A 16,232-nucleotide genomic window follows, 5' to 3' on the forward strand; every position below is an offset into this window, starting at 1 on the left:
CTAGCTACGCAAGTTCGATTTCACGTGCAAAAGTCTCACTATGCGACTAAAAATATCTATGATTAGCCACTGGCTGGTAAATGTTCAGATTTCACTCACCAGTGATTGAGTAGTGTAGTAGAGAAGAAGTTATTAGCACAGAGGTCCTTTGAGAGTAAAAGTTTGGTTTAACTTGTTCTGTGTGTCCAAAGATGAGATCCACGGATCCATATGTCATTGAATAATGTATCTTTTAATACCTTTTCTGTTTTTTACAGTCAGCTGTTGATAAAAAAAAGAAACATTTAATTCTAATCACACATTGATGTCCTAAAGAAATTGCATACGTCTTCTCTCATTATATGCACTTACTGGCAGATGCTGCTACTCTTAAACAGATGGTACCGATTAAGCACATGTTCTACATATCAATGTAAATACTTGTAAATAGTATGCAAGTAAACAATAAAAAAAAAAATAAATAAAAATAAATATATATATATATATATATATATATATATATATATATATATATATATATATATATATGCAACATATTATATGCAATTTCAAGACATTAATTGATGGAATAGACTGAATTTGAACATTTTTCAAAAGCTGAAATGTGACCAATTTGATGAAAAACTAATCATAAAATATAATTTGTAAAATGTATATTTTCGAATTGTACCTAGAAGGGTTGCCTAGAAGGTTCCTTTATAATTAAGAGCATTAGCTGAGAGAGAATTTATTTTACAGAAATGTACCCATATGAATCGATATCGCATCGAATCAAGATCCAAATCGAATTGAGAGCTTGTGAATCGGAATCTAATCGAATCTGGAAATCTTTATCAATACCCAGCCTTATTGCTGAGCAGGAAGGTTAAAGTCATTATATTTCTAGCAACTTACCAGAGTAATAACACATCCACTTTACTGGCACAGACCTTTGAAGGTAACCCTATCGTGCCACCCCCCTTCCTTTTTGAGTACTGAGGTTTGTTACCGTTATATTAAACATGCTCCACCAGACCATATGTTGGCAGTGCGTTCGTCATGTGCTCGCATCTGTGTACGCATACTTGCATAAAGTACAGTTGAAGTCAGAAGTTTACATACACTTAGGTTGAAGTCATTAAAACTCATTTTTTAACCACTCCACAGATTTAATATTAGCAAACTATAGTTTTGGCAAGTCGATTAGGACATCTACTTTGTGCATGACACAAGTTAATTTTCCAACAGTTGTTTGCAGACAGATTGTTTCACTTTTAATTGACTATATCACAATTCCAGTGGGTCAGAAGTTTACATACACTAAGTTAACTGTGCCTTCATGCAGCTTGGAAAATTCCAGAAAATGATGTCAAGCCTTTAGGTAATTAGCCAATTAGCTTCTGATAGGCTAATTGGAGTCAATTGGAGGTGTACCTGCAGATGTATTTTAAGGCCTACCTTCAAACTCAGTGCCTCTTTGCTTGTCATCATGGGGAAATCAAAAGAAATCAGCCAAGACCTCAGAAAATGAATTGTGGACCTCCACAAGTCTGGTTAATTCTTGGGAGCAATTTCCAAATGCCCGAAGGTACCACGTGTATCTGTACAAACAATAGTGCACAAGTATTAACACCATGGGACCACGCAGCCATCATACCACTCTGGAAGGAGACGCATTCTGTCTCCTAGAGTTGAATGTAGTTTGGTGCGAAAAGTGCAAATCAATCCCAGAACAACAGCAAAGGACCTTGTGAAGATGCTGGAGGAAACAGGTAGACAAGTATCTATATCCACAGTAAAACGAGTCCTATATTGACATAACCTGAAAGGCTGCTCAGCAAGGCAGAAGCCACTGTTCCAGAACCGCCATATAAAAGCCAGACTATAGTTTGCAAGTGCACATGGGGACAAATATCCTCTGGTCTGATGAAACAAAAATTGAATTTTTTGGCCAATATGACCATTGTTATATTTGGAGGAAGAAGGGTGAGGCTTGCAAGCCAAAGAACACCATCCCAGCCATGAAACATGGGGGTGGCAGCATCATGTTGTGGGGGTGCTTTGCTGCAGGAGAGACTGGTGCACTTCACAAAATAGATGGCATTATGAGGAAGGAAATGTATGTGGATATATTAAAGCAACATCTCAAGACATCAGCCAGGAAGTTAAAGCTTGGTCGCAAATGGGTCTTCCAAATGGACAGTGACCCTAAGCATACCTCCAAAGTTGTGGCAAAATGGCTTAAGGACAACAAAGTCAAGGTATTGGAGTGGCCATCACAGAGCCCTGACCTCAATCCGAAAATTTGTGGGCAGAACTGAAAAAGCGTGTGCGAGGAATGGGCCAAAATTCCAGCAACTTATTGTGAGAAGCTTGTGGAAGGCTACCCAAAAAGTTTGACCCAAGTTAAACAATTTAAAGGCAATGCTACCAAACACTAACAAAGTGTATGTAAACCTCTGTCCCACTGGAATGTGATGAAAGAAATAAAAGTTGAAATAAATAATTCTCTCTACTATTATTCTGACATTTCACATTCTTAAAATAAAGTAGTGATCCTAACTGACCTAAGACAGGGAAAGTTTTCCACGATTAAATGTCAGGAATTGCGAAGAACTTAGTTTAAATGTATTTGACTAAGGCGTATGTAAACTTCTGACTTCAACTGTATGTTTTAGGCCTAATAGTTATTTTTGCCTAGCAAGCACCATTACTGACTGTTTTCAAACAGATATCGTAAACATTTAGAATTGGTTGAGCCAGTGTTGCTACATTAGACTGCTCAAACAATAAGAACAATGTTGAAAGCATCACAGAGTCACAGTGTTCACACTTTTCTGGGAGATCAACCTTCAAATTACTCCCTTATAGTTGTCTATGCTTATTAATCTGGAACAGGAAAAAAAAATACATGTTTTTATTTTAGGCTTTCTATGTACAGTAGAATCAATTTACTCATGATATTCTGAATGTCTTTTATTGATGTTTACTTTTTTATTTTGTTTGATTCTCTAGGTGTGCCACAGATGGCCTGCTCAAACCTTCAGACTCTGTTTCCTCGTCACCTTCTACTGCCTCTGAAAAATCAGAATCAGCCATCGTTGTTGAATCCCTTGAAACTGTTTCAGTCACATCTCAGAGTTCTACTGTGAGGTTAGAGGTCATAACCTCTAACCCTGTGGCGATCCACCATGCCCAGACCTCTCCTGTAGCTTCACAACAGTCCCAGCAATCAACAGCACCTTCACCCAATCCCCCTGCCACCACTCAGAGACGAGAGTCTACCCCTTCACCCACCAAACAGCTCAAAAAACCTACAGCGTCACTCGAGCAGACACAGATACAGAATAACACCAGTAATGGAGTCTCTAGTAATGGCATTCATGGGAAAGGACCTTCACCAAACTTGTTCACTGAAGAGATCCATGCAAGTCACAACAAAACCAAGAACAGGGCAGTGTCAATAGAGGTGAGCAATACTACTTCCATTGTAGCACACAAGAAGGAACATTCTAAAATCATTGTTGGGATAACTTTTTTTCATTAGTTTTTGCACACACTTGTGTAGTCCATGCCAGTTAAAGTGCATGCTATAGTAAAAGCAAAAGGGGGACTTCACAAATACAATGTCATTTTGAAATTCATGTATTTTAATTAAACTTTACACTCAAATTGTTATACTTGTAATATAATTTGTAATGCAATACATTGTATTAAATATAAAAAATAATGCAAAATAGAGCCATTTTCACTGGTGGTCTCATTTTAAATTAGTTTAGTTTAAAACAGGCTCTTTGATTGGTCTCCAGGCTGCAGAGAGAGAATGGGAAGAGAAGAGGCAGAACATGGGTCATTATGATGGGCAGGAGTTTGAGCGGATACTCCAGGAAGCAGAGGCCAACATGCTGAGAGGAATCCCAAACCTGGAGGTGCCCAGTGAACCCGAGAGCTCCTCTGCTTCTCCTTCAGTGCCTACTGCCTCCCTGGAGGAGACGGTGGAAAAAAATGAGCCACTAACAGCACCAACAGAACAAAGTAAGAGAACGAAAGACTGTCAGTACTCCAGAAACTATTATTTGTACATATTTAAAGGCATATTCCAGGTTATTTTCAACTTAATGTCTATGAGCTGCGTGTGTGACATGCTGTTGATTACCACAGAAAATAATTTTGTCCCTAAGTTTGTAAAACTAAATGTAAAACATGGTTACGGTAAATACACTTACAATGGAAGTGAATCAGGCTAGTGGGTAGCTGCAAAAAACATTTTAAATATGTAATTCTCACATTGTTTCGAAACCATAACCAAAATACTTACATCTGTTGGCATGAAACTGAAGTGATGGAATCACTTACCAACACTGTCCACCAACTTACCAAAGTGCAAAGTTATTTTACAGTATATCCAATCCTTTAACTCGTGTCAACACACTTCCAGTTCATTTATACATACTTGGTGACAAATCTAAATTATTGTCTTTGGTAATCAGTATGCCACAGATGCAGCATATAGAAATTAAGTTAATAACCCTATTAAAGGAATAGTTCACCAAAAAATGAAAATTCTCACATCATTTACTGACCCTCATACCATCCCATCATGTGTATAACTTTCTTCTGCTGAACACAATTGAAGATTTTTAGAAGAATATCTCAGCTCTGTAGGTCCATACTTTGCAAGTGGATGGTGACCAGAACTTTGAAGCTCTAAAAATCACATAAAGGTAGCATAAAAATAATCCATATGACTCCAGTGGTTAATTCTATATCTTCAGAAGCGATATGATAGGTGTGGGTGAGAAACAGATCAATATTTGAGTCCTTTTGTACAATAAATTCTCCTCCCTGCCCAGTAGGTGGCGATATGCACAAAGAATGTGAATCACCAAAAACAAAAGAAGAAAAATGTGAAAGTGAAAGTAAAGATTGATAGTAAAAAATGACTTAAATACTGATTTGTTTCTCACCCACACCTATTATATCACTTGTGAAGATGTGGATTTAACCACTGGAGTCTTATGGATTACTTTTATTCTGCCTTTATGTGCTTTTTGGAGCTTCAAAGTTCTGATCACCATTTGCTTGCATTTATAGACCTATTGAGCTGAGAAAATTCTTCTAAAACACATCTGGAATGGCATGAGGGTGAGTAAATGATGAGAGAATTTTCATTTTTGGTAACTATTCCTTAAAGGTGTTGCCATAAACTGTATTTTATTTTTTGGAAGAAAAAAAACAAAAACAAAAAAAAAAAAACAAAAAAAAAAAAATATATATATATAATTATTTTTTCATTTATTTATTTATCTTTGTAGATGACAATCTGCCTGAGCCGAATTCTGAGAAGCCTACAAAGAATGCTCCAGAGAAACCCCACAAACCTCTGGAGAAACCAGTTAAAACAGCCTTTGAGAGGCCTCTCAAATCTAGCCTATCCATCAAATCCAGCCTCGAGAGACAGAGCAAGGCTCAGGAAAAAGTTGTCAAGCTTCAGAGCACAGAGAAGGCCAACAAGTCCCCGCCTCCACCCCCACCTCGAAGAAATTACCCCACCACAACTGGCATGACCACCACCCGCTCAGGAGAGGTCATTTACACCAGCAGGAATGAATCTGTCACAGCACAGGTGCGTTTGTAGGACATATTTCATATTAAAGGGATACTTTAGTCCTCATATTGCTTGACTTTCTTTCTTCTGTGAAACACAAAATGAGTTGTGGTAGAATGACAGCCTTAGTCATTCTCAGCCTTGTTCTTTCACTTTCATTGCATCTTTTTTCCACACAATGAAAGTTAATTGTGACGGAAGAAGAAAGTCATATGGTATGGAACATCATGAGGGTGAGTAAATGATGACAGAATTACAGTTTTTGGGTGAACTATCTCATTAACCATCCTTTGTAGGAGTGTGACGATGAGCCCACCAGTCTAGTGTCTCATCATGAACCAAAGACTCCTCCAGAGACTAAGCCCAAACCCAACACCCCTCCACCTATATCAGCCTCAGCCATCACTGAGGAAGAGGATGAGGGAGACAAGATAATGGCAGAGCTTCAGGTGAGATTCACAAACACACTTAAGCAAATAAATGTTAATGCACAATTATAACCCAAGGATTTTCGTGAGTACAAACATTTACATACAGATATGCTGACTTACTTTCACTGAATCTGAAACTGTAATCAAGTGTCTTGATCTTTAAAATGCCTTGGGTGTGAGGTTGCTGTGGTGTGGGTGTTAAGATGCTTTTGTGTGTGTGCCCTGTGGCTCATCAGGTGGGTCGTTTCATTTCCTGTGCTGTAGATTAGTTTCTATTCACACAGTTAATTCAATACTCACAGTAGTTCTCATAATTTAATAAAAGAATATTCATAAAATGTCTGTAGTTAACCACCCACAATCAAATCAAATCACTTTTATTGTCACACAACCATATACACAAGTGCAATGGTGTGTGAAATTCTTGGGTAATCTGATTACTTCCTTTTAGACTTTTTGTAGACAAAATAATCAACATATCTTTTTTAATTCTATGGAGATCACATTAATATAATATAACTGACCCCTCAGTTTCGTATAGGGTCCTAATAAGTCTGAGGCCAGAGAAAATGCTTATACTTTGCGGTTTTCTAATTTACCCCACAATTTTTCATTATAAAATATTATTAGCATAGCTGTTTGAATAATAAGTTGAAATTAAAAATGAGTTGGGAATTCATTATTTCTCATAATTACACTCTAGTGAAAGCTGTTATTTGAGTCAGCCAATAATAATATTAACACGCACATTTCCAGTGTAGGTAAATTATATTGCAGCGTAATTTTTGAACATCTTTTCCCATTTAAATAATGGGTATATTTCAGAATTTAACCCCGTTCCCTCGCTAATTCTTCTCTTCAGGTTTTCCAGAAGTGCTCTGTTAAGGAGGTAGGGCTCAAGGGTTTGGTAGAGCCACAGATCAGAGAGCTAAGACCTGGGGCCTTACTGCCCCTCAAAGATAAGAAGGTAAAGGATATGATGTCCTTTAGTAGGCCCTCCAAATGCCTGCCTGTGCCAGCCGCTTGCCCCTGATGGCTGTCCTTACAATGCTTGATTGGCTTTCTTACCCTCTGCTAACTTCATCTGTACACTCTTGTGATGGGAATCTGACACCGAAATTGTTCTCACTGTTTTTTAATTTTATATCCTGTTTCTTCCCTTTTATTTCTACTGAACTCATAACCTGTGCTGATTGTAATGATGTAGTGTGAGCCAAAAGGGGAAAAAGTTCCCATTTCAAATTTTATTGGCTATGTTTGTTTTGAGTCATCCAATCAATAAACTAGATTTTCAACATTCTGCTGTCAAAGGGTGTTGTGTGTTTTATTTATTTAATAAGATGTTTTAGAAGAAACTAAATTATTTCAGTTGGACGCAATCTGATATCCAAGAAAAGTAAATGTTACACTTTACATTAAAAACGGCTTACAAAATTCATCTTCTACAATACACAGTACACTAGCATTATGGGTTTTTTAACCTTTTAGGGTTGAGCATTATCAAAATTTATAGACCAAAACTTTTCTGCACATTTTGCAGAGTTATCGGTAAACTCCTCCATCAGAGGAAATATTTGTACTTGCAATCTAGCCTCAAAGTGTCCATAAACCTTTTGAAGCATGGTTATGCAGAATGTACTGTAGCTTAGACTTATGTTTGTTTTGAGACTGATGTTTCAAGACTTTAGAGGAAAATTTCAGTTAGCAGTCTGCAGTTCAGAGTTCATTGTTTGATCTTCTCACTTTGCTGCATGCCTGCATTAAACCTCCCAACTTATCTAATGGATTTTCAGTCTCACTTTCTTTCTGTACCTCCATTGCCCCCCTGCCCTTTTACTGAACATTTCACCATATTTTCTCACTTGTGCTAAAATATATGCAATATGATGTTTAATTTATTGGTGAAATCATAAGCAAACTTTTTACTATTAAAATTATTCAGGACTTTATTCAGATACTTTATTCAGAATTGCAGAACCTTCATTGCATTTCTCTTGTCCTCTTTATGTTGTATGGTTTACATTACTATAGATAAATCAATCTCCCTGGGAGACTGGTTGATCTGTATTTACAGCTGTAGTATATTATTGGCATCATAATTGTTAGAAACTGATGATATAACAAATCTCCCAAATTAAACCTATTTTGGTATGTATGGTCCAAGAATTTGTCTCTTCAAATGCAGTCTATTTTAAATTAACCTGTAGCTTAAGGTTCTCAATGGTCTTAGAGTAGCTTGTAGACTGAGATTGGTTCTTTGTGAAGTGATGTTGTTCCCCACAAACCACAGAATACAGACAACCAAGAAGACAAGAATCCAGACACAGATGAGAATGGCAACAGTACAATCCGTCAGAGTCCTGGGGTGAGCAGCAGTGTTTACTACGATAATGACATACTTACCATAACCTCTACTGACTTTAAAAGTCAATGGATTCATAGAAATTGAATCATTAAGTTGTTATGATGGTGTTAGCTCCATGGGGTTAACCCAAAGTTACTCCCAGAGGATTTTTCCAAATTAGGTGTGGGCAGTGATTGACTTTACTGTAACCCTATAGAAACCCAGTTATGGCCCATACATTTGTAGAACATTTGATTAATACAAGGGATGATACCTATGAAAATATTAACTAATTTAAAATTTCATTCTTTTTCTCCAACCTTTGACCTGTTAAGGTCATCTACTATGTCACAGCTCAGATCTCCAAGATTACTCCATCAGCGCCAGAGGAATCCATAGAGCATAGGGAGACATCACAGTTGCCCCCGTCACAGGTGTCACATGTCAGTGCTTCTGAACAATCCCAAAGCCAGCTGCAGGTATCCACTAATAAGTCTGGTGCCATAAAGAATAGTGACCCAGCCAGCTCTTCTAGCTCTCTGGCCCAAAACCAGCTGACTCGTGCGGCCTCGCTGAAGTCCAGTCCACCCTCTCCAGTGGAGGAAGTTCCAGGTAGCCCAACTCAAGGGAAAGTTCATGTGGTCAAGGCCGCTCAAGTGCAGGTTAGCATAGAAGAGAGGGTGGAGTCTCCAACAGCAATTTGCTCACCAGTCTCTTTTGGAGACCCTGAAACCATATTTTCGAAAGCAGTGCCTGTTGGGTCACATTCAGCCATTCAAATGCCTTTGCTTGGCTCATCCAAGGCAAGGGAAAGGAAATTTGAGGAAATCGAAGTAAATGATGAAGCCTTTCTCAGTCCTGATCTGTCAGGAGAAGAGCCACCTCCACCTCCACCTGATAACTTTGCCTTCATGATCACTAATACGAAGGTACAAGCCCTCTCCACTGGAGAGTACCAGCAGCTTGTCAACGCCAAGAAAGGTAGTGTGCAGACTGTAACTTTTGGCTGCAAACGTTCAAGGGGTTCTGATAGTGGCTCGGCATCAGGAGGCGATGTCAATTCCAGTGGTTCCCCTGGTGCTGACAACACCAGTAAAAAGCCAGTTATTATCATCTTTGATGAGCCAATGGACATCCGTTCAGCCTACAAACGCCTCTCTACAGTCTTTGAATGTGAGGAGGAGCTTGAGCGAATGCTTGCAGAAGAAAGGATAGAGGAGGAAAATGAGGAAACTGAAGCAGAATGGAATGCAGGAGTGCAGGTCACTGGTCAAGGTACTGGTACATCTTCTCCTGCAGATGTCATGGACAGTCAAGCAACAAACTCTTCAGGAGATGCAAAACAAGATGGTAAGAAGAAGTTCAAGCTTAAGTTCCCCAAGAAACAGCTTGCAGCATTATCGCAAGCCATTCGCACTGGTACCAAAACAGGCAAAAAGACTTTGCAGGTTGTTGTCTATGAGGATGAGGAAGAGTCAGACGGAACTGTCAAACAACACAAAGAGACCAAGAGGTTTGAAATAGCTTGTTCTAAAACAGAGTCCTCAAAATTGAATCCCCAGGAACCTAACGGCCGAAATTATGAGATTCGCAAGAGTACTTACAAAACCCTTGACAGTCTAGAGCAAACTATAAAACAGTTAGAGAACACAATCAGTGAAATGGCACCAAGATCTTCTGAAGACACAGAAACCTCTATGAACCCTGAAATAAAGGACAGCAAGGTTGGGGAGAGTTCAGGGCACAAAGAGAAAGGAACTTTTCCCAAAACCTTGGTTCCCAGGTCTTTTGCAGCCAGTAAAGGTCCTGGTCTCCGAAAGAAGGCCAAGCCACAGCTCCTTCCTCGGCCTGCCATCATACCAACTGCAGGGGTCTCAGTTACACCAGTTCCCACCCAACAGGTCTCTCTCTAGTTCCCACCACTTTAACAAAGACTGTGGGTTTGTCCCTCTCCTCTTCCTCAAAATTCCACCCTAACCAGTGACTTCTAGAGATCCTTAACCTCTACTGTGGTGGAGGGGACTATCTGTGGGATCTAAACTTTTTTAACACTTTCACATATTTTTATAAATATGGTGTGTGTTTTTTTCTGGAGTGATGTTCCATGAATATACATCTGTGTGTTCAATGATGGTGCTCTAACCTTGGGTTAAGGTAGCCAAAAACTTCCAAAATGTCTTAGAATCTCATAATGTTCTTGAATGTGGGTTCTAAGGCAGTACTTGGCACAAAAAACTTGTTGGTCCCCTGGGCTGGTTTGCATGCATCCTTATTTTTCTCTCTTTGGTACACATACTCTAAAGTGTCATGGTGATACCACAGATGTTTTGAGCAGGCTTTGGCTTGCTGTGTTTGTAGTTTGCAAACCACCTCCAATATGGCTATTTTTGTTTCTTTCTTTTTATTCCTTTTCTCTTCTGTTTGGTTTGAATCCCTTTTGCAGAATGCCAGCGTGGTCTCACCTACTAGTCGGATGCCGGTGCCTATTTCTGCCAAGGCGAGGCAGCAACCGGGCACCTCAGACAAAGAGAGGGCAACAAAACAGCAAAAGCTACAGGACTCTCAGAGGCAATTCCGCCAGGTAGTCTTATCGTAGGACCACTTGTCCTGCCAGAAAGACACACACACCTAGATACTGATTGAATGAGAGGAATGTTAGTTGTTGCAGGGCTTGTGTTGAGAGGGAAAGGAACTAACAAAGAAACAGATCAGACCGAAAAAAAAAAAAAATCTGTTCTTTGGCGAAAGCAACTATGCTAAACGCCATCTTTGAACTGCTGATGTTGTCTTTTGCTACATTTTCGATGGGCTGTGACCGAAGGCAACTGACTGTTAGTTCATAATACCATCGAATGCTTCTGCATGTTTGCTTTGCTTGTGGCTTTGGTTCTGTTATATGTGACAAGAAAGATAAACTGAAACCACATCCACTGCTTACCTAACATCGTTGACCCCACTGGATGCTTAGACTAAAACCCACTGACATCTAACCCCACACACTCCAGTGCCTGTGACACTCCAACTTCCCTTGCAAGCCAGGATGTTTCTAAATACTAAACCAGTTTTCGGACCTTTTCCTCTGTTTACCTCTCAGAGGAATTCCCAAACCTCCTGCCCAGGAAACACCCTGTACTAAGTCTCCGTAATTCTGGACACCTCCCCATATTGTACTTCTTTCACTGCTCCTGAAGGTCTTCCTTTGGTCGTAAGCACTGGTTGCACTTTCACTGCATTACTCACTCTAAAACTCACAAACCTACCTGTCCCTCACCTTCCCTTACCTTTCCAACTTTTATGGTATTCAAAGTTATATTTTTGTTTGATCACCCTGAAGGCAGATAGTTTTTGTATCCTTATGTGTGCTTAGTTATTTCATTTATAAATGTAGTTTCTGTGTCTCTGATAATCTCTTGTGATTAACTGTAGATCCCAGTAGTATGATTTTAAACATGCCTAGATTTTAGATTTTAATCATATTTTAATCATGAGTTCCCTCATTGTTGACAATCAGTGTGTTCTGGCGTCTTTGTTTGCAGGCTAACGGAAGTGCTAAGAGATCTGGAGGAGATCCCAAATCCACTTCTCCTGCCGTGCCTGCTTCTAAAATTCCAGCTTTTTCCTCCTCTAATGCAGGAAAAGGCTTGTCCCAATCTGATTCTACTAATACTGTTTATTCTTCCTCTCCTTTATCTTCCTCCCTTCCTGCTAGCAAATCCTCCATCCCTCCACCTCGCTCCAGTTCCACCTCCCCCTCTAATGGTTCTCTAAAATTTTCCCCTCCGATTCACAGCAGTAAAGTCATCTCTGTTCCCACACAGACACAAAACGGTCGACCTTCCACCTCTTATTCATCTTCCTCTTCCTGTTCCCATTCCCCTCTGTCCCCGACTATGTTGAGTCAGAGTGCAAAGAGTATCCGCACCATTCACACACCCAGCTTCACCAGCTACAGTCGGTCGCACAACGGGAGTGCCAGTAAATCAGCTATCCCCACGGTAACGGTCGCTAAGGATGCTTCATAGAATGCTTGGCTGCTCTGCTACCATTTGCTTAACTCTTAAAGGGATAAATCACCCAAAAAATGAAAATTCTTTCATTAATTACTGCCCTCATATTGTTCCAAACCCATATGACCTTTTTTCTCAAGAGGAACACACAAGCAAATGTTAGGCAGAATGTTAGCCTCAGTCACCACTTTCACTTTCATTGTATGAAAAAAACAATTAAAGTAAAAGATGACTGAGACTTACATTCTGCGTACCATCTTATGTGTCCTACGGAAGAAAGTCATACAGGTTTGAAACAACATGATGGTGAGTAAATGATGACAAAATGTGCATTTTTGGGTGAACTATCATTTTAATGAGTTGGCGTCACTCCCGATTTACTTGTATTCATCAGTGTTTTTTTTTTTGTGTGTGTGTGTGTGTGTGTTTTACTGGTAATACTGTTGTATCAAGTGTTCAGAGTGAACTGTTTTTGATTTTGACTTGCATGTCAACATTTGTTCACATTACATTATTGTCTCTGTTCAAACAGATCATCCTTCATTATTATAAGTGTTTGAAACTTGAATCTCTGCATAATCTTTGCATTCAATCATAATGACACAAATAACGCTAAACCTTTTCATTGTAAAAACTAAAAGAGATCTAGTTCAGTTGCAGAGAGCAGGCTCTTGATCAAGAATTTTACAGAGCACTTCATTTGAAAAGAATGAATATTTATTTTTCATAAAAGTTGAAGAGACTTAAAAGAAAAAAGTATTCATAAGTGATCATATAGTATAAACTATGTAAACAATGTGTTAATAAAATGATTGTATTGATTATCTTCATTTTTTAATTTTTGTTGTAAGCTGACAGACATTGGTTGTAGCCATTATAAACCCTCTAAGTGAAACAAGTACTGTAAATGTACTAACCATTAACAAAACCTTGCTTCAATATTTTCTTTTTGTCTTTTTCTCATGCACTGCCAATGTCTTTAAGATTTTTTTATTTTATTATAAAATTACAACAGTTTTGCAACAAAAAGATATTTCTTTTCAGTAGTTGTGTCTATTTGCCAAAGTTGTTTGTAGACATGTCCTTTTTAGACAGTACATTTTCATTTAGGATAGGTTATACCCAGCTTGACCTACCTATTTTAAAAAAAATAATCTTAATTTGATCAGTTTATGGCTCTTAAATTAATGAGGATTGATGTCTAAATGTAAACTAAACATTGTAGTGATTGATGAAACTGATTCAAACTACCCATGTATATACTGTAACTTCTCTATTTCAGAGATTGTCTTCAGTTTAGTTAACATATTGTACCAAAGTTTATTTCTATGCATGCCTATATAAAATTATAAAAACAAGAGAGAATGTAATAGAAGAAATTCATGCTTGGACAGATTTGTAAATAAATATGTTTCCTTTGGTTTTGTAAAGCTTTAACTGCAGAAGCAATCTGTTCAAAAGTCTGTAGCTATAAAACAATAAAGTTGCTGCATGCTTGTCATTCACATGGCCTCTGATCACTGACTAACAGTTCAAGAGGAAACAATGGTTTGTCCGACGCAACACTGCAAGTTCTATTAAACATTCTGGCAAATACAGTGGTTAAAATGACTTCTGATTTTTCTATCCTATACACATATTTTTACATCTTTAAACTTACATAGTAATGCCATTCAAAAGAAGCATTGTGATCTGTGTTCAAAACCATTTAAAGTTTTTGACTCACCTGACTGAATTTATTTCTCATGATCTTAAATGCTGAAATTAGTTTTTGGTACAAACATAAGTGGGAAAACCACTTTATTAGGTACACATGTACACCTGCTTATTCATGCGATTATCTTATCAACCAATCGTGTGACAGCAGTGTAATGCATAAAATCATGCAGATACGGGCCAGGAGCTTCAGTTAATGTTCTCATCAACCATCAGAATGGGGAAAAAATGTGATCTCAGTGATTTCAAGCATGGCATGATTGATGGTGCCAAACGGGCTGGTTTGAGTATTTCTGTAACTGCTGATCTTCTGGGATTTTCACACACAACAGTCTTTAGAGTTTACTCAGAATGGTGCCAAAAACAAAAAACATCCAGTGAGCGGCAGTTCTGCAGACAGAAATGCCTTGTTGATGAGAGATGTCAACGAGAGTGGGCCTACCATCTGTGTACCACAGCAGAAGTCGAGATTCATCAGACCAGGCTATGTTTTTCCAGTCCAGTTTGGTGAGCCTATGCCCACTGCAGCCTCAGCTTTCTGTTCTTGGCTGACAGAAGTGGAACACAATGTGGTCTTCTGCTGTTGTAGCTCATCCGCCTCAAGGTTCAACGTGTTGTGCATTCTTAGATGCTATTCTGCTCGCTACAATTGTACAGAGTGGTCAACTGAGTTACCGTAGCCTTTCTGTTAGCTCGAACCAGGCTGGCCGTTCTCTGTTGCCCTCTCTCATCAACAAGGTGTTTGCGTCCGCAGAACTGCCGCTCACTGGATATTTTTGGCACCATTCTGAGTAAACCCTAGAGGCTGTTTTGGGTGAAAATTCTAGGTGATCAGCAGTTACAGAAATACTCAAACCAGCCTGTCTGGCACCAACAATCATGCCATGCTCGAAATCACTGCAAAGTCATTAAAACTCATTTTTTTAACCACTGCACAGATTTAATATTAGCAAACTATAGTTTTGGCAAGTTGTTTAGGACATTTACTTTGTCCAAGACACAAGTAATTTTTCCAACAATTGCGTACAGACAGATTGTTTCACTTTTAATTGACTATATCACAAATCCAGTGGGTCAGAAGTTTACATACACTAAGTTAACTGTGCCTTTAAGCAGCTTGGAAAATTCCAGAAAATTATGTCAAGCGATTGGAGGTGTACTGAATTGGAGGTGTACCTGTGGATGTATTTTAAGGCCTACATTCAAACTCAGTGCCTCTTTGCTTGACATAATGGGAAAATAAAAGGAATCAGCCAAGACCTAAGAAAAAAAATTGTGGACCTCAACAATTCTGGTTCATCCTTGGGAGCAATTTCCAAATGCCTAAAGGTACCATGTTCATCTATACAAACAATAGTATGCAAGTATAAACACCATGGGACCACGCAGCCATCATACCTCTCAGGGAGAGGACGCATTCTGTCTCCTAGAGATGAACGTAGTTTGATGCGAAAAGTGCAAATCAATCCCAGAACAATAGCAAAGGTGAAGATGCTGGAGGAAACAGGTAGACAAGTATCTATATCCACAGTAAAACGAGTCCTATATCAACATAACCTGAAAGGCTGCTCAGCAAGGAACAAGCCACTGCTCCAAAACCGCCATAAAAATGCCAGACAACAGTTTGTAAGTGCACAAGGGGACAAAGATCTCTTGGATAAATGTCATCTGGTCTGATGAAACAAAAATTTAACTGTTTGGCCATAATGTCCATTGTTATGTTTGGAGGAAAAAGGGTGAGGCTTGCAAGCCAAAGAACACCATCCCAACCGTGAAGCATGGGGGTGGCAGCATCATGTTGTGGGGGTGCTTTGCTGTATGAGGGACTGGTGCACTTTACAAAATAGATGGCATCATGAGGAAGGAAAATTATGTGGATATATTGAAGTAACATCTCAAGACATCAGCCAGGAAGTAAAAGCTCGGTCGCAAATGGTTCTTTCAAATGGACAATGACCCCAAGCATACCAAGTTGTGGCAAAATGGCTTAAGGACAACAAAGTCAAGGTACTGGAGTGGCCATCACAAAGCCCTGACCTCAATCTGATAGAAAATTTGTGGGCAGAGCTGAAAAAGCATTTGCGAAAAAGGAGGCCTACAAACCTGACTCAGTTACACCAGTTCTTTGACCCAAGTTAAACGTTTTG

General features: G+C 39.0%; 1 protein-coding gene across 9 annotated transcripts in view; it reads left to right on the forward strand.

The window, feature by feature from the left end:
* Positions 1 to 13,874, forward strand: part of LOC127431689 (sickle tail protein homolog) — a 179,472-nt gene extending 165,598 nt beyond the window's left edge. For 6 of the 9 annotated variants that reach the window (XM_051682208.1, XM_051682205.1, XM_051682206.1 and 3 more), the window contains 9 exons: positions 2,995 to 3,448; positions 3,789 to 4,014; positions 5,295 to 5,605; positions 5,884 to 6,036; positions 6,881 to 6,985; positions 8,309 to 8,383; positions 8,698 to 10,263; positions 10,806 to 10,943; positions 11,899 to 13,874. In XM_051682208.1, coding sequence (XP_051538168.1) covers positions 2,995 to 3,448; positions 3,789 to 4,014; positions 5,295 to 5,605; positions 5,884 to 6,036; positions 6,881 to 6,985; positions 8,309 to 8,383; positions 8,698 to 10,263; positions 10,806 to 10,943; positions 11,899 to 12,384 — 3,514 coding nt within the window. In that variant the 3' untranslated portion in view covers positions 12,385 to 13,874. The remainder of the gene's footprint in view (positions 1 to 2,994; positions 3,449 to 3,788; positions 4,015 to 5,294; positions 5,606 to 5,883; positions 6,037 to 6,880; positions 6,986 to 8,308; positions 8,384 to 8,697; positions 10,264 to 10,805; positions 10,944 to 11,898) is intronic. The other 3 variants (XM_051682212.1, XM_051682213.1, XM_051682207.1) reach the window with 3 other exon arrangements.
* The last annotated feature ends 2,358 nt before the right edge of the window (positions 13,875 to 16,232 follow it).

This window comes from Myxocyprinus asiaticus, chromosome 41 (genome assembly GCF_019703515.2).
Source record: "Myxocyprinus asiaticus isolate MX2 ecotype Aquarium Trade chromosome 41, UBuf_Myxa_2, whole genome shotgun sequence".
In the NCBI taxonomy this organism is placed as follows: Eukaryota; Metazoa; Chordata; class Actinopteri; order Cypriniformes; family Catostomidae; genus Myxocyprinus; species Myxocyprinus asiaticus.